Source organism: Choloepus didactylus, chromosome Y (genome assembly GCF_015220235.1).
Source record: "Choloepus didactylus isolate mChoDid1 chromosome Y, mChoDid1.pri, whole genome shotgun sequence".
Classification (NCBI taxonomy): domain Eukaryota; kingdom Metazoa; phylum Chordata; class Mammalia; order Pilosa; family Megalonychidae; genus Choloepus; species Choloepus didactylus.
The window spans coordinates 29353035-29372363 of NC_051335.1; the positions used below are offsets into that span (position 1 = coordinate 29353035).

The 19329-nt window shown below is 38.7% G+C and overlaps 1 protein-coding gene across 1 annotated transcript in view; it reads right to left on the reverse strand.

Annotated features, from left to right (window-relative positions):
- LOC119524082 overlaps positions 1-19329 on the reverse strand; it is a 70925-nt gene that overhangs the window by 6469 nt on the left and 45127 nt on the right. The window contains exon 5 of the mRNA XM_037822743.1: positions 10651-10898. Coding sequence (XP_037678671.1) covers positions 10653-10898 — 246 coding nt within the window. The 3' untranslated portion in view covers positions 10651-10652. The remainder of the gene's footprint in view (positions 1-10650; positions 10899-19329) is intronic.

Genomic DNA, 19329 nt, shown 5'->3' on the forward strand with positions numbered 1-19329 from the left:
TTTCCTTCTTCACACAGGCTTGGAAGACACATTTTTTTGTAAAAGCTCTTCCCAGGTTTTCTTTTCATCCCAGAGGTGGTTGCCAAGATGGTTGCCAAGGTGCTTGCTATCTGGGCTGTAACCACATTGGTATCAGAGACTATTAAAATGTGACTTTGCCTCAATTAGCCTAGATTTTGTTTCACAAAAATTGATCAACAAAGATGACCAAAGCAAAACCAGGAAGTTTCGGCAAATTCATTTCTGAGGCCCTTCCCCCAGGTTTGGTATTCTGGATCTCTACTTCAGTACTGCAGAATTCTGCCCAATAGAAAAAAGTTTTTCTTTCTTTCTTTATTTTTCTTTCTCTCTCTCTTTCTTTCTTTCTCTTTCTTTCTTTCTTTCTTTCTTTCTTTCTTTCTTTCTTTCTTTTTCTTTCTTTTCTTTTTCTTTCTTTCTCCTTTCTTTTTCTCCTTTCTTTCTTTCTTCTTCCTTCCTTCCTTCCTTCCTTCCTTCCTTCCTTTCCTCACTCCCTCCCTCCCTTCTCCATCTCCCTCTTCCTCTTCCTCTCCCTCTCTCTCCCTCCTTCCTCCCTCCCCTCCCCTCCTTCCCTCCCTCCCTTCCTTCCTTCCTTTTTCCTTTTCTATCTCTCATTTTCTCTCTTTCTTGTTACATTCTCAGAGATTATTTTCTCTAGAATCCTACTACACCCTGGACCAGCAACATCGGTATCACCTGGGAACCTGAGAGAAATGCATAATTTCAGGCCTTAGAGCAGAGGGCTGAATCAGGATTTGCATTTTCACAAGATCCTATGTAATTCACATGCACACTGGCATTTCAGAAACACGTCTTTGGGGCTTCAACAAGAGTCTGAAGCTACAGTAATTGAGGGGTAGGGGCACAGATTTTCATATGGAATTATTGATGAAAAAGAGGGTCTGAAGGCTTTGTGACCCTGATCCACAATACCCTTCTGTTTCAGAAAGATTCTTTCTGGGGAAAGTAGGAATGATTGAATATACAATCTCATGTCAAGAGCATAAGAAGTGGGGCATATGGAGGTTTGATGAGGTCCTTCAAGACTTTTTTTGTGGAAAAGAGGGACACAGACTTAGGATATGTTCTCCATTTGACAGAATCCCATTGGAGTTTCAAGGTTTCTGGATGCCACCAGGCCATGGGTGGTTAGAGGCTGCATGGTTTAGTAAAGAATACAGTGGTAGGAGGATGAAGGGCTGGCTTCTAGTCTCAGAATTGCCACTATCTAGTTTTGTTGTCTTGAATAAGTCACTTTATGTGGCTGGGTCTTAGTTACCTCAAAGGGAAAACACTACCTCAAATAGTGGCTCAAATGAGGCAATAGATGTGAGAATACTTGGGAAAGTTCTGCACAGATTTAAGATGTAATGTTTATTTGGATGCCAGTATCTCAGAATTTTCTCAGAAGTGAAAAAGTTCAAGGATTCTGACACACTGATGCTTGCTTGCAAACAAGGCTAACTGTAGAAGAATCCATGTATTGTGCATTCAGCAATGGAAACACTTTGTTAGCAATTAGTTCAGTGTCCCAATATGTTGTGGAAAAAGGCTGCAGTCTGCAGCAGGAAAGAGCAACCAGAAGCTTCATTCAACAAGATGATGCTTTCTATGGTGATGGTAAGTGATTTATATGGATAAAATATTTTTTAAAAACTGGCTGAATTTAGATCCACAATGTAAATAGAAGGACAAAACACAAATAAATGCATCTGTAGAAATTCAAGCACACTGACATTTACTCGTGAAGTAAAAAAAAAAAAACTCTCACCTAAAATATGGGATATGAAGTTGATAATTGTTCTGTTCTGCCTCATATAAGAGCATTAGCGATGACAGATGCACTTGACAGTAATGAGACCAAGTTCTTTTTTTTTTTTTAATCATCATTTTATTGAGATATATTCACATACCACGCAGTCATACAAAACAAATTGTACTTTCGATTGTTTACAGTACCATTACATAGTTGTACATTCATCACCTAAATCAATCCCTGACACCTTCATTAGCACACACACAAAAATTACAAGAATAATAATTAGAGTGAAAAAGAGCAATTGAAGTAAAAAAGAACACTGGGTACCTTTGTCTGTTTGTTTGCTTCCCCTACTTTTCTACACATCCATCCATAAGCTAGACAAAGTGGAGTTTGGTCCTTATGGCATTCCCAATCCCACTGTCACCCCTCATAAGCTACATTTTTATACAACTGTCTTCGAGATTCATGGGTTCTGGGTTGTAGTTTAATAGTTTCAGGTATCCACCACCAGCTACCCCAATTCTTTAGAACCTAAAAAAGGTTGTCTAAAGTGTGCGTAAGAGTGCCCACCAGAGTGATCTCTCGGCTCGTTTTGGAATCTCTCTGCCACTGAAGCTTATTTCATTTCCTTTCACATCCCCCTTTTGGTCAAGAAGATGTTCTCCATCCCACGATGCCAGGTCTACATTCCTCCCCGGGAGTCATATTCCACGTTGCCAGGGAGATTCACTTCCCTGGGTGTCTGATCCCTCGTAGGGGGGAGGGCAGTGATTTCACCTTTCAAGTTGGCTTAGCCAGAGAGAGAGGGCCACATCTGAGCAACAAAGAGGCATTCAGGAGGAGACTCTTAGGCACAAATACAGGGAGGCCTAGCCTCTCCTTTGCAGCAACCGTCTTCCCAAGGGTAAAACTTATGGTAGAGGGCTCAAACCATCAAACCACCAGTCCCCTATGTCTGTGATCATGTTAGCAACCATGAAGGTGGGGTAGGCAAATACCCCTGCATTCTCCACGGGCTCCTCAAGGGGGCACTACATCTTTTTTTTTTTTTTTCCTTGTTTGTCTTTTTTCTTTTTTTTTTTTCTTTTTTTAACTTTCCCTTCTTTTTTAAATCAACTGTATGAAAAAAAAAGTTAAAAAGAAAACAAACATACAATAAAAGAACATTTCAAAGAGACCATAACAAGGGAGTAAGAAAAAGACAACTAACCTAAGATAACTGCTTAACTTCCAACATGTTCCTACTTTACCCCAAGAAAGTTACATAATATAGCAACATTTCAGTGAACTTGTTCCTACTACATCCATCAGAAATTAACAGACCATAGTCATTTCTGGGCATCCCCAGAACGTTAAATAGCTTATCTGTTCTTCTTGGATTATTGTTCCCCCTTCCTTAATTGCTCTCTACTGCTAGTTCCCCTACATTCTACATTATAAACCATTTGTTTTACATTTTTCAAAGTTCACATTAGTGGTAGCATATAATATTTCTCTTTTTGTGCCTGGCTTATTTCGCTCAGCATTATGTCTTCAAGGTTCATCCATGTTGTCATATGTTTCACCAGATCGTTCCTTCTTACTGCCGCGTAGTATTCCATCGTGTGTATATACCAGATTTTATTTATCCACTCATCTGTTGAAGGACATTTGGGTTGTTTCCATCTCTTGGCAATTGTGAATAATGCTGCTATGAACATTGGCGTGCAGATATCTGTTCGTGTCACTGCTTTCCGATCTTCCGGGTATATACCGAGAAGTGCAATCGCTGGATCGAATGGTAGCTCTATATCTAGTTTTCTAAGGAACTGCCAGACTGACTTCCAGAGTGGCTGAACCATTATACAGTCCCACCAACAATGAATAAGAGTTCCAATTTCTCCACATCCCCTCCAGCATTTGTAGTTTCCTGTTTGTTTAATGGCAGCCATTCTAACCGGTTTTAGATGGTATCTCATTGTGGTCTTAATTTGCATCTCTCTAATAGCTAGTGAAGCTGAACATTTTTTCATGTGTTTCTTGGCCATTTGTATTTCCTCTTCAGAGAACTGTCTTTTCATATCTTTTGCCCATTTTATAATTGGGCTGTCTGTACTATTGTCATTGAGTTGTAGGATTTCTTTGTATATGCAAGATATCAGTCTTTTGTCAGATACATGGTTTCCAAAAATTTTTTCCCATTGAGTTGGCTGCCTCTTTACCTTTTTGAGAAATTCCTTTGAGGTGCAGAAACTTCTAAGCTTGAGGAGTTCCCATTTATCTATTTTCTCTTTTGTTGCTTGTGCTTTGGGTGTAAAGTCTAGGAAGTGGCCTCCTAATACAAGGTCTTGAAGATGTTTTCCTACATTATCTTCTAGGAGTTTTATGGTACTTTCTTTTATATTGAGATCTTTGGTCCATTTTGAGTTAATTTTTGTGTAGGGGGTGAGGTAGGGGTCCTCTTTCATTCTTTTGGATATGGATATCCAACTCTCCCAGCCCCATTTGTTGAAAAGACCATTATGGCTCAGTTCAGTGACTTTGGGGGCCTTATCAAAGATCAGTTGGCCATAGATCTGAGGGTCTATCTCTGAATTCTCAATTCGATTCCATTGATCTATATGTCTATCTTTGTGCCAGTACCATGCTGTTTTGGCAACTGTGGCTTTATAATAAGCTTCAAAGTCAGGGAGTGTAAGTCCTCCCACTTCGTTTTTCTTTTTTAGAGTGTCTTTAGCAATTCGAGGCATCTTCCCTTTCCAAATAAATTTGATAACTAGCTTTTCCAAGTCTGCAAAGTAGGTTGTTGGAATTTTGATTGGGATTGCATTGAATCTGTAGATGAGTTTGGGTAGAATTGACATCTTAATGACATTTAGCCTTCCTATCCATGAACATGGAATATTTTTCCATCTTTTAAGGTCCCCTTCTATTTCTTTTAGTAGAGTTATGTAGTTTTCTTTGTATAGGTCTTTTACATCTTTGGTTAAGTTTATTCCTAGGTACTTGATTTTTTTAGTTGCTATTGAAAATGGTATCTTTTTCTTGAGTGTCTCTTCAGTTTGTTCATTTCTAGCATATAGAAACATTACTGACTTATGTGCATTAATCTTGTATCCTGCTACTTTGCTAAATTTGTTTATTAGCTCTAGTAGGTGTATCGTCGATTTCTCAGGGTTTTCTAGATATAAGATCATATCATCTGCAAACAATGACAGTTTTACTTCTTCTTTTCCAATTTGGATGCCTTTTATTTCTTTGTCTTGCCGGATTGCCCTGGCTAGCACTTCCAGCACAATGTTGAATAACAGTGGTGACAGCGGGCATCCTTGTCTTGTTCCTGATCTTAGAGGGAAGGCTTTCAGTCTCTCACCATTGAGTACTATGCTGGCTGTGGGTTTTTCATATATGCTCTTTATCATGTTGAGGAAGTTTCCTTCAATTCCTACCTTTTGAAGTGTTTTTATCAAAAAGGGATGTTGGATTTTGTCAAATGCTTTTTCAGCATCTATTGAGATGATCAATTGATTTTTCCCTTTCGAGTTTTTAATGTGTTGTAATACATTGATTGTTTTTCTTATGTTGAACCATCCTTGCATGCCTGGAATGAACCCCACTTGGTCATGGTGTATGATTTTTTTAATGTGTCTTTGGATTCGATTTGCAACTATTTTGTTGAGGATTTTTGCATCTATATTCATTAGGGAGATTGGCCGGTAGTTTTCCTTTTTTGTAGCATCTTTGCCTGGTTTTGGTATTAGATTGATGTTAGCTTCATAAAATGAGTTAGGTAGTGTTCCATTTTTTTCAATGTTTTGAAAGAGTTTGAGTAAGATTGGTGTCAGTTCTTTCTGGAAAGTTTGGTAGAATTCCCCTGTGAAGCCATCTGGCCCTGGGCATTTATTTGTGGGAAGATTTTTGATGACTGATTGGATCTCTTTGCTTGTGATGGGTTGGTTGAGGTCTTCTATTTCTTCTCTGGTCAGTCTAGGTTGTTCATATGTTTCCAGGAAATTGTCCATTTCTTCTACATTATCCAGTTTGTTGCCATACAGTTGTTCATAATATCCTCTTATAATTTTTTTAATTTCTTCAGGATCTGCAGTTATGTCACCTTTTTCATTCATTATTTTGTTTATATGGGTCTTCTCTCTTTTTGATTTTGTCAGTATAGCTAGGGGCTTGTCAATCTTGTTGATCTTCTCAAAGAACCAACTTTTGGTGATATTTATCCTTTCTATTGTTTTTTTGTTCTCTATGTCATTTATTTCTGCTTTAATCCTTGTTATTTCTTTTCTTGTACTTGGTTTAGGATTGGTTTGCTGTTCATTTTCTAGCTTCTTCAGTTGATCCATTAGTTCTTTGATTTTGGCTCTTTCTTCCTTTTTAATATATGCGTTTAGTGCTATAAATTTCCCCCTTAGCACTGCTTTTGCTGCATCCCATAGGTTTTGGTATGTTGTGTTCTCATTTTCATTCGTCTCTATATATTTAGCAATTTCTCTTGCTATTTCTTCTTTAACCCACTGATTGTTTAGGAGTGTGTTGTTTAACCTCCAGGTATTTGTGAATTTTCTAAGTCTCTGATGGTTATTGACTTCTAATTGTATTCCATTGTGGTCAGAGAATGTGCTTTGAATAATTTCAATCTTTTTAAATTTATTGAGGCTTGTTTTATGTCCCAGCATATGATCTATTCTGGAGAAAGTTCCGTGAGCACTAGAAAAGTATGTGTATCCTGGTGATTTGGGATGTAATGTCCTGTAGATGTCTGTTAAATCTAATTCATTTATCATATTGTTTAGGTTTTCAATTTCCTTATTGGTCTTCTGTCTGGTTGATCTATCTATAGGAGAGAGTGATGTGTTGAAGTCTCCCACAATTATTGTGGAAACATCAATTGCTTCCTTTAGTTTTGCCAATGTTTCTCTCATGTATTTTGTGGCACCTTGATTGGGTGCATAGACATTTACGATTGTTATTTCTTCTTGCTGAATTGCCCCTTTTATTAGTATGTAGTGGCCTTCTTTGTCTCTCAAAACATCCCTGCATTTGAAGTCTATTTTATCTGAGATTAATATTGCTACACCTGCTTTCTTTTGGCTGTAGCTTGCATGAAATATTTTTTCCATCCTTTCACTTTCAGTTTCTTTGTGTCCCTGTGTCTAAGATGAGTTTCTTGTATGCAACATATTGATGGTTCATTTTTTTTGATCCATTCTGCGAATCTATATCTTTTAATTGGGGAGTTTAATCCATTTACATTCAACGTTAAAACCGTGAAGGCATTTCTTGAATCGGCCATCTTATCCTTTGGATTATGTTTGCCATATTTTTCCCTCTCTCTATTAATATCCTTTATTGTACCCATACCGAATCTCTTTAGTACTGAACCTTTCTCCAGGTCTCTCTGTCCTGTCTTTGTTTCTCTGTCTGTAGGGCTCCCTTCAGTATCTCCAGTAGGGCAGGTCTCTTGTTAGCAAATTCTCTCAGCATTTCTTTGTCTGTGAAAAATTTAAGCTCTCCCTCAAATTTGAAGGAGAGCTTTGCTGGATAAAGTATTCTTGGCTGGAAATTCCTCTCACTCAGAATTTTAAATATATCGTGCCACTGCCTTCTTGCCTCCATGGTGGCTGCTGAGTAGTCACTACTTAGTCTTATGCTGTTTCCTTTGTATGTGGTGAATTGCTTTTCTCTTGCTGCTTTCAGAACTTGCTCCTTCTCTTCTATGTTTGACAGTGTGATCAGTATATGTCTCGGAGTGGGTTTTTTTGGATTTATTCTATTTGGAGTTCGCTGAGCATTTATGATTTGTGTATGTATGTTGTTTAGAAGATTTGGGAAGTTTTCCCCAACAATTTCTTTGAATACTCTTCCTAGACCTTTACCCTTTTCTTCCCCTTCTGGGACACCAATGAGTCTTATATTCGGACGTTTCATATTATCTATCATATCCCTGAGGTCCATTTTGAGTTTTTCAGTTTTTTTCCCCATTCTTTCTTTTATGCTTTCATTTTCCATTCTGTCATCTTCCAGGTCACTGATTCGTTGTTCAACTTCCTCTAGTCTTGTACTATGAGTGTCCAGAATCTTTTTAATTTGGTCAACAATTTCTTTAATTTCCATAAGATCATCCATTTTTTTATTTAGTCTTGCAATGTCTTCTTTATGCTCTTCTAGGGTCTTCTTGATTTCCTTCATATCCCGTACTAGGGTCTCATTGTTCATCTTTAGTTCTTTGAGTAGCTGCTCTAGGTGGTGTGTCTCTTCTGGTCTTTTGATTTGGGTGCTTGGGCTTGGGTTATCCATATCGTCTGGTTTTTTCATATGCTTTATAATTTTCTGTTGTTTTTGGCCTCGTGGCATTTGCTGAACTTGATAGGGTTCTTTTAGGGTTTGTAGACCAGTTGGAGTCCTTATCTCTAATTTATCAGATCTACAGCTTCGTGGAGTACACTTTCTCTAACTAACCAGCAGGTGGCGTCCACAAGCCACCTGTTCTCCACAAGCCAGATCTCCCCTGCTTAGCCTTTTTGGTGAGTGGGGGAGTGAGTCTTGTGGGGCCCAATTGGTGTACCAAGCTTGCGTGTGTAGTTGGTGTTGCCTGCCCTGTATGTGGGGCGTGTTTCTGGGCAGTCGGGGAGGGGGGGTGGCCCTAACAATCAAATCTCCCTGATGATCCTAGAGTTTTAAAGCTGCTGCAATAGTCTAATCCTTCAGTTCAGTCCTGCCACAGTTTGTCTCTGCCACTGACCCACAAGTCTTTGGTATTGGCGTATGGCTCCTGAGACTTGCAAGTGGGCCCCTCTTCCAGGCTGTGCACCCCGGGTCCTCTGTTGAGGGATGACTGTGCTATGTCACAGGTGAGTGCCGTCCCCCCAGGGCAGTTCTGGGCTGCTGGGCTGTGTTGGGAGGCTCCCAGTCTGCTCAAATGATGGCTGAATGGGGCTCTGTTAATTCACACTGCTCCCCCTTCCCAGCTCTGGGACATTCAGCTGAGGTTGCAGGGAAGGCTAATGTCCACGCCCAGTTTTGTGGTGTGTGCCTGTTATTTGAAGCACTTCCGTCACACTGGGTTGTCTGGGGCAGCTCTGGGCTATGGGGCTGGCGATGGGCAGGAGTGTTTCCTGTCCACCAGGATGGTGGCTGTGAGCGGACACCCCCCTTTTCTTGGGAAGTTGTGTTGTTTAGTGAATTTTCTCAGCCACTGGAATATTGCCTTTTGTCTCAGAGCTCTCTTAGTTCTGCTCTTGACTTGACGTGCCCAAATTTCAATTCTTTGAAGCTTTCTGTAATGAGCTTCTTAGAGTAATTGTTTTAGAAAAAGCAAAAAGGATTTAAAAAAAAAAAAATGGCCCTCATCAGAGATCTAATGGGTTATTGAAATGCTAATAGACAAAGCAACCAGGGCCATTAAGGAAAGGTGCACAGGGCAGAGAGATCAGCCTTGCTTCGGGATTTGCATATGCGCCTCAAGGCCTGATCTCCACCCTTCCCCTTTCTGTGTTCACCAGAACTCGAAAAATCCTCTGCTTTTATTTTGGAGTTTTTCGTGTTGTTTTTTTTCTATGTCTGTCTCCTCTCTGCTGGGCTGGCTGCTCTCAGAGTCTCTGGTGTCTGGTCTCAGTCTATCTATGTTTGGAGTTTGAATCAGTAGAATGAGTTTCCGATAAGAGCAGCCACTGCAATTCTCCCTTCTCCTTCCCGGAGCTGACAGCCCCTCCTCCCCCGGGACTGAGCCTGGCAGGGAGGGGCGCGGGTCCCCTGGCCGCAAAAACTTACAGATTTCGCTGATCTCAGCAGTTCCACGTTTTCATGAGTGTTGTATGAAGTATGCCCAAAGACAGATTGCTCTGTGGTGTCCAGTCCACGCAGTTCCTGGCTTTTTACCTACTTTCCTGGAGGAGTAACTAAAACATACAGCTCACCAGTCTGCCATCTTGCCCCGCCTCCCACCAAGTTCTTTTAAACAATTCCAGAATTTAGATGTTATCCTAATTCAAACTGGCCTTCGAACATGTCTGAGTTAGTGAATCAGGTTTGGCTGTAGCTTCCAGAGTCAAGATGTCATCAGATGGGTTCATCTAAGTATGAATTTGGAGGTGGCCAGCAGCAGGGAGCCTATATTGTCCTTTGGGAGACACTTACCTTAGCATCAGTTTCAAGGAAGGGACAATTAAGAGACTAAAAGATTAAGAAAACTTAATCTTAAGACACAGCTCCTCTATGGAACCTTTGTGCTACTGAAGGTGGCAGTGCTTCACTTCTATTCCTAATTTTAACATCAGTTCCAGAGCAGCTGCTTTCTCTAGAACTGCACTGTTCAATACGGTAGCCACTAGCTACATGTGACTACTGAGTACTTGAAATGTGATTAGCATGAGTTGAGATGTGCCATAAATGTAAAATACACACCAGATTTTGAACAGTATGAAAAAAGAATATAAAATAACCCATTAATAATTTTTATATTGATAACATATTGAAATTATAATATTTATGATATAGTTGGTTAAATAAAATATATTATTAAAATTAATTTCATTTGCTTCCTTTTACTTTTTTATGTGGCTTTTAGAGCCACATTTAAAATTACACATGTGCTTCACATATGTAGCTTGCATATATTTCTATTTAACATTGTTACTCTAGAAAATTTTTTTTTCTTTTTGGGTCACAGACTACAATTTTTAATTACAGCTGTTGCTATTAGAAAAGCACTACTGCCTGACAAGAACGCCCGGGCATTGTTTACAAAGAATCAAACAGTTGCAAAGAATAAAAAATGCTTGAAGCAATACACCAAACTGAAAACCAAAGACAAAAAAAGAAAGAAAAAGATTAACATACAGTAATGTAATGCTTTTTAGTTTACTAGACCTTAACGGTACCCCTAGATCTTAACACTCTCTGTTCCATACACGTTGTAGCCTTCTCTGTATGTAGCATAATTCTGAGTGTTGGTGGCAGGAGTAGGCTTAAAGTTTTGGGTGTTCTTTGTGAGTTTCATGCGTTTGGACTCTGCTCGTGATTTGTAACAGAATTCTATCAAAGCCACCATCATGGCCAGCCCCAGGCCTCCGACAAGTATATAGAAAACTCCTGCCACATTGCTTAGGTTCAGAGCGCTGGTCTTGTCCTAAGAGAAATGAACAACATAATTAGTTCTTGGGGGATAAAAGGCTATGGGACATTATGATATATTACAACAGTACAGGATAGTTCTAAATTGTGCAATAACTAAACATTGATGTAGGTGTTATGACTCAACTCTGCCAACTGGCTTATGTTTCACAATGACCAGCAAGATGGTAGATTGTGCTTTTATTGACAGTTGTGATCCTCACCTCAATGATCTTTGGGCTCCTCAAGTTCCTTAATACCTCAAAATGTTGTTCAACAACTAAATAAAACAGCAGTAGGCCATAGGAACAAAAGAGTAAACACAAGCACAATTTATTCCTCTGCCAGCCTCAAAAAACACCATCTGCCAGAGTTGAGTGGTGACATAATCTCTATAAATGTGACAGTATTTTCATTTTTGGGAACTTGAAGCACTCTTTCCCCTCTCTGACCCGCAACTACCCTTTCTCCCTTGTTCTCCCTATGACAAACTTTGTCAACTAGTCTTTAAGGCACCAGGTGAGAATATTAGAAATTTCTGATATTCTTATCTGGGGATTTATTTCACAGGGTTTTTCTTGAAAGGGTTAACACTCTCCTTTCCTCTAGTGGCTGAGAAATTGCTCCATACAAATCAGAAAGTGTTTCCAGGAGGCTGATTATTTAAAAAGAAATCCAGCTCATTTTTAGCTTTTATTCCAGGGAATGTAGACAGTAATTTAAAAAAAAAAAATACTACACTTATCTGCTTTCTATTTAACATAGGGGAAAAATTAGATGAAGCCAGTCAGTGACTTTCAGGTCAAACCGTGTGAATCTGATTAAGCTATCTGTATGAAAAAGCAAAACCAGATCTGCTTTAAAAAGTTTATGCCTTAGGCCCTACCTTGAGGTAGGACACATCAAGGGCCAGGAGTCTTTCTTTGACAAAAAAATAAAATAAAATAGCATTTTGCAGTCTTTTTAGAGGGAATGTAACCATTTTGCTGCTGAATAGAACTGAATGGAATACCCAAATTGTTAAGCCGATGAACTGAGTATCTTATGTAAATTATAACACAGTGAACAGATAATGGCCACTGATGACACTCAACACTCTGTATTTCAGCTAGTCCTGGTATAATTTAAACAATTAAATGTAAAGAGTATACTGCCATGTTCTTTTGATTCTATTATCATAGAAGCCAGTCCTGCACTTATTTACTTTAATGAAAAGGCCAATTGGAATTGAATAGCATGGTTGAGAAGAGGAATGTGGGGGTGCCTCATGTATACAACAACTGTGCAGTCACTCTTCTAGGAAGAATGACAGTTAGCTAGACAAGTAGTTAGAACTTCTGTCACTTATGAAACAATAGATCATCTCCTTAAGAAGGCCAGTGAGTCCATCAGCAAGGACGTTCTACAGTCCCTTAGGAAATGGGCCAATTTCAGTTAACCCTCCCCCTGCTATTAGATTTTTATATGTATACGGTATTTGATGGGGGGGGTTGTTCTTTGACATAACCCACATACGTTAAGCATCAAGAACAGTTTCAAGTTCCATGTTTCAAATTTCACAACAGTTACAGAATTCTTTAATGTGAGATGTAGAAAACCAGTAGCAAAATGGTTCACTGCACAGGGAAAATGAGTGGCGTTTCATGAAATGAATTAACTGACACCGCAATATTAGTTCAAAAAAGAAAAGGCAAAAATTGAAACTAAAAAGAACTTTCTTAGGGGAGCAAAAAGGGGCAGGAAGGAGGCAAGGAAGAGTGTTTCATGCTTATCAATGTGATGTTATCCTGACAGTGTAAATCCTTAAGGAACAAAAGGCTAAATTTTAAAGTATTCTGTACAGAGATTCAAATGACATCTTTGGAAGAGAGAAGTGTGACAGACTTAATAAGATTTGAGATCCAAATAGATGCTGAACTCAACACAACAGCAGATAGGGTGGGGCTAATCATTCTGCTTACAGAAACCAGTCTTTTAAAATTGTTTTCAAATGGGTTAGGCATAATATATTAATAACCAAAGGTATTTACAACTATGAAGTCTCTGATATTGTAAGAAGTTAAGAAAAATACTGCAAACTGGATCCTTTTTGCTGCTGTTGTTATATTTTCTCCTTGATCTTTCAAAATGTGAAATACAGTAAAACTCCGTTGTAACACAGCTCATTATTTTACAGCTTTGGAATTATGGTGGGCCAACTGAGTTCCACAATTACAACAACAGCTCTATAGAGTCAATGACTGATGTTATGTGGCAGGCCTCTGAGGCTGGTGTTTGCCTTATTCCTTTAGTGCTGGTGTTATAAAGGGGTCCCACTGTGTCAGGGAGTGTGTGTTGGGAAGGAAAGCCATTTTAGGGTAGAAAATAAACAGTGGATCAAAATGTGATTGCTAATCAGTACAAAAAGACCTTCAGCAACTGACCTTACTCCCGGAGTCCTTGGCTCCACATTCCCCCTTATCGTACCAACATTTGTTTTTCAGCTTGTCTAAGATGCCTTGTTCACTGAGTTTCAATACTACAAGGTTTATAGGTGTTCTTCGCGTGGGAAATAACATAAATAACATTATATTATGTTATTTTATGTTATTCAAGCTTCAAACTACTTTAAAATTATAGAAAGTGATAAAGCAGGGGGCCTTGGCCACAGAGTAATTTTAGACACTGCAGGCAACCTGAGCATTACCTTATAAAAAGTTAACATGACAGCAATGCTACATTTACCAGGACCTGCCCGTATCGCTTTGAGTAATTGGCACACACTGTTAAATAATGAGAATAGAAAAAAAAGGCACTCTTCAGGTAGGCTGTGTATGATGAGGAAGGTCCCCCTCAAGTGACAGTCGGTGGCTGCAGCTTGCAGTAGCTTTGTGATGGAGGTGTGTTAGGTTTGATCTAACCGGGTGTCTTGTACATCCAGACAGAAAGCAAGTTTTGTGTAGGAGTGGAAAAGGGGACAGGGCCAGAAGGGAAATGGTTTCCATATTATAGATTGAGACTAACAGATGAGTCCAAACAGAAGAGAAAATAGATTCTATATGCATGACATGCCTTCTAATTAGTTGTTCTTTATTACACAAATCTGTGGTCCAGATGAAAATGATCCCAGAAAGAACTGTACTACCTATGTGTTCTTGTTCCACACATGCATATGCTACATGATTATGCACATATTAGTCTTAATATAAAAGTAATAACTTGGATTTCTGAGTTTGGGATAGAGGAGTACTTTCCACAATGGGAGAACTAGTCTATGGATTGTTTTTAAGTTACTGACTGGCTGTCTTTCTGATATGGTTATCTTGTCTGTGGTCAACTCAGATCACCACAACATGGATCAGACTGTAAAAAAAAATGGATCAATAATATGGCATGGCCTAAAATTGCAAACTGACTCTGCCACTGTTGGGCAGCATCATGGAGGAACAGTATAAATAAGGTGTTCTAGTAAGACAGGACTTCTTCAACTGACAGGCTGATCCATCTCCAGGAGGCCAGGCTATTACTCCTTAGTCCTTCACTTCTTAAAGTGTAAGGAGTATGTTTGGAGCCACTAGCCAAATGTGTGAAACCTCCTGGGCTAACTCAATTCTGACTCTAGGATAAAGATTTTATCTCTTAGAGATTGTTTCTTCAGCTGTAAAATATGAATAATGACCTTTACCTTGTCTTCTTTCTAGGGCTATTGAATTTATCTCTAAGAATTCTAGATAAAAATGTATTATATAGAGAGGTTGGCATAATTCTATTATAAGGCAATCAACTGATATGTGTTTAGATTCGTGTAAAAATAATTTCCAGTAGTAGTACATGTTGGTCTGAATGCCACCAATTCAAAAGGAGGAAAACAGACAAATTTACGTAACAATGAACATGCCATAGAATTTCTTTGCTTGTTTTGGATAGGTTAGACCCACCACATATCCAGTCACTGACAAAGCTTCTTATAGTCACCAAGATTTGGCCTCCATCATACCAAGTCCCTAAAGACTATTTTCTTTCTTCCCCTATTTGCTGCGGAGACCAGAGAGGACATCTTATTTTGAATTTTCTGAGAAAGGTATCATCATTTAAAAATAATATGTAATTTAATAGTGCTTGAGATCTGAAAAACTACAAAGCTTTAGCATTAGGGAGGTGACACTTTCCAGGTTAGTGCATGGCCTGGCAGCCGGAATATCTTCATTTTGTATGCCTCTAGGAAGTTTGGAGTCCTTTATACTTTAAACAATTCCCTTAGTCAATGCTCAGAACCTTAGGCTTCACAAATGGCAACCAGTGTTGCTTGGAATGCAAAGTACCAAAAGTTACTCAAATGAAAGTTTTTAGCCTCTTTAAGATATTATTGGCAATGAAAATTAAGTCTGAAACTTTCAAAGCACAGACAGGCCATTAATGCCCCAAGACAAGTGTTAGAACTGCCTTCTCCCCTATTCCCCACCATCTGACCCCCTTTTCTCTCTCCTTTGTCCCTATAAATTTTTGTCTTATCACTAACACTTCTCACCTAGTGCCATGCCTTAAGCCAGACACTGGCATTCAGGCTCAATAATGTGGAGGTTAATTCAGGTTGCAGAAGGAGATACGTTCCAATGGCATATGGGTGTCTGAGTCCATCAGGACCACAGGGAAATGTGCAAAGCATTTCCCTCCTCTTTTCTATTCTTCCTCTTTTTTTAAATTGCCAAGTGCCCAGACTCCTCATGCTGCTTTCTAAGCCCTTACCAGTTCCTGTCCTGTCTCAAGGTACTATTTTCTTCAAATCACTTCTTCAAATTCTTTAGCACTGCTGCTCTTGCTAGATCTCAGAGACAGTATAGTCTGATTAAAGGCATTCACACTAAAATCTAAATATAGAGGTTCCATCCTTCCTAAAGATCCTGGTTTTTAAAGAAGTTTGTCAACTTTTAAGTGAACTAGGTTGATAAAAGTAGGGGTTGTTAATTTAGAGCAATGGTTCTCAAAGTGTGGTTCAGGAACTCCTGGAGGTCTTTGAAACCCTTCCATCAGAGGGTATGCAAGATAAAAACTATATAATAATACTAATACATTATTTTCCCTTCTCACTCTAATTCTCTGACAATCTACAGTGGAGTTTCCTAGAGGCTACATGACAAGTGATAACATAACAGATTGAATGCAGAAACAGAAATCATAATCCTCTTCTATTAAGCCAGATAGTAAAGAGATTTGCAAAAATGTAGCCCAATACCACTCCTCACTATTTTTTTTGTTTTGGAAAAATATAGTTATTTTTCATGAAAGTGTTAACATGAATTAGGCTTATTACTGTTACTTTAAAAATGAATTAATGAATATATTCTTTAAAAATTCCTCAGCTTTAATCTATGGTATAATAAATAATAATATTAATATATATAACACATAGGCAAAAGATATCAATAATTTTTGAGTGTAAAGGGATTCTGACAGAAAAAATAGAATTGAGAAGTACTGATTTGGAAGAGGGAGGGCTTTTCTTATGCTGGGGGCCTACAATGGGCTGCTACCATCCACTCTTGCCAAAATCCAGGCTCAAGTCAACAACCCAGCATCCTAGTTACTAGCATTGCTAGTAACTGCTCTCCACTCCCAAGGCCTCCACAGTTACAGAGGAGATTACCTTAGGTTTCAACTGGGGACAATTTTGTCTTCCAGAGGAGATTTGGCAATGCCTGGAGACATTCTTAGTTGTCACAGTTGGGGAGGGGGTGCTACTAACATCTAGTGGGTAGAGGCCAAGGATGCTGAGAAGGAACCTACAATGTACAGGACGGCCCCCCCAGTAAAGAATTATCCGACCCCAAATGTCAATAGTGCTATTGTTGAGAAACCCTGCCTTATAGCATCCAGATCTCGATAGAGATGTCCCAGGATGTTAGGGAATTCTGACAAATGATATACTTCTAGAAATTTACTCTTTGGAAAAAAAATCACAGGGCTTATGAAATATGGGAGGAAACCAATATGCATTTGGGAGATTCTAAATAAAAATAAGGGAGAAAAACAAATATTTCAAGTAGCAGCACAGCCAAGGAACATAAAAGCTGTAATCAGAAATCACTGGCAGGTGATTCTGGTAGGTAGGGACCATGTATCATATATTTTGCATCCCCACTTAGGATAGTTTTCTCGATAAATACTTGGTGAATGGATAATTCTCTTTAGCATTTTTTCAGCCCAGTATCTTCATGTAATTATTAGTACTCATCAAGTTTAATGATCTTCCTAAGAAAGTAGAGTTATAGCCTCCACTTTATAAAGAAAGAACTTGAGGCACGATAGGTTAAACAATCTGCTCAAGTCTGCACAGCAAATTAATATACATCCAGCTCTGGGCTGTGAATTCTCCAATGGAACACACAAAAGGTTAACAGCCCTCCTTATTTTTATTCTTTAGGCTTGGATGTTCACAATGACTTTTTTCTTTAGGGCCCACTATACTCCAAATAACCATCAACCTCACAAGAACACATCTTGCAGCTGGGGTCTTTCAGTGGTGCAGCAATATGTCTCTAGGGGAATGTTTCAGAGCAGTTACTATGGGCCCTTAATTGGTACCTAAGAGAATTATAAGTCAGAAATATTTATTATACTTACGTCAGTAAGGAACAGAAAGAATTAAACAAAGTACGTCAAATTCCTACTGTGAAAATTAGGCATTCTCTCCTCTGAAGGGCTTGCTATGAACTTTTTGCTGAGTAGAGTCCTCCTAAGACAAAGACATGGGTCAGAGACTTAGGGAGAAAACAGGAGAGCTTTGTGTTGTAATTTCAGGGGGTCTGGGAACGTCCCCTGACTAAAAATATTTCCCCTACTGGTACTTAAAACTCCATCATAAGAATTTCACACCTTTAAGTTTGAGCAACATTCCTTGTTAAAATACAGGTCTTTCTGAGAAATGGTAAGTGAAGCAAAGATGAACTATTTATTAATTGTGTCTCTGTTCCTTTTTGTTTTAAAAATATGTATGGGGGAAAATGTATAAACTTCCCTTAAACAGAAAAAAGTTTTAACTGCTGGTAAGTCATAAAAATGTATATGGATTGTTGATCAGATGGAGAGGGTAAGAACAAATGTGAATTAGGTATTCACTTAAAAGTATGTAAAGGTACTGCTAACCTGTGGCAGGGTAATGGTTCTTGAGTGTGGGAAACAGTCATGGAATAAGTAGCATCTGTATTTTTTTAAAAAAATTTATATAGAGGATAGTGATATAATTCATAGTACATGATAGTGAGTTTCTGTTTTTGAAGAAAGCGTAATTGGTTGATACTAATTTCTGCTTATCTCTGTCATCAACGCCTGGCAATAACTCAGCTACAAAGGACTTGTGCTCCCAATCCAAGGCATCCATTCCACAGGTGGTAGTTTGTCTAGATTCCAGGCTCAGTTTTTCGGATATACTAACTATTACAAAGTATCAATGTTATCTTAGTGATGGCAAATATTACATATGGAGACAGATTTAGGATAAGAGGAATTAAGAAAACCATTTTCTTCTGTGAAAGCAGAAAATGTTTCTTTAAAAAAAATAAAAATTTTGGTATATTTCAGGAAATATGTAAAATAGTAAGTAAAGTAGTTGGAGGCATGTTGGATTCCATATAAACAAAGAAATGTTGAGAAACTGATAGACGTGAGGATGCTGAGCTTCTTTAGAGGGGAAAAGAAGAAAAACGGGGCCTTGTGAATTTGTTGCCAAGTTGATTCCTTGAAATAATCTGCTGATCCTGGAAGCGTTTAGAGAGGAAGTCGTACTATGGATATGGTTCTGGGCCTGAAAAATATAGAAACTCAGGGTGTAGTACTATGTATCCACCTGAGAGACTGTGGGATAGATTCTGCTCTAAATGCTCTCACTTTTCCTTTTTGAGCAGAACACCTAAAGAATAAATGTTTGTTTAATTAGTGAAGCCAGAAGATCTCTAATGGTTCCCTTAGGAGGGAAAGATATATGTGTAAATACAAAGGTTATGGAAACAGACAAGGAGCTCACAGACAAATAAGAGAAATATATGAGCAAGGATGGTGTATTTCCATAGTTAATTAGAAACCTGCTCTAACAACACAATATCTGGATGATGAAAATGGAAGCCTATCACAAACTAAGCTGGAAGCCTTCCTCCTACCTCATCCCCCACCCAGACCTTTGCTCCAAGTAATTAACACTTGCTGCTTGATACCTAGTGATTTTTTTTAAGCAACTTTTTAAAAACCTCTCTAGCTCAGTGGAGAAAAGCCACCCTCCCTTTTACTGGCTCTTTTACTACAGATATTTCAGGCTTTCGTGGAGAAAAATAACCTTTCCCAATCACCAGCTTTCTTCCTTACCCTTTTCTGGAGAGCCTTTAGTATCACTCAAGAAATCACAGCCATGTACAGGTAGGCAGACATAGACAGACTCTCTGCCCAGGTAGGTTTTACTTTAAGTTGATGCCAACTGA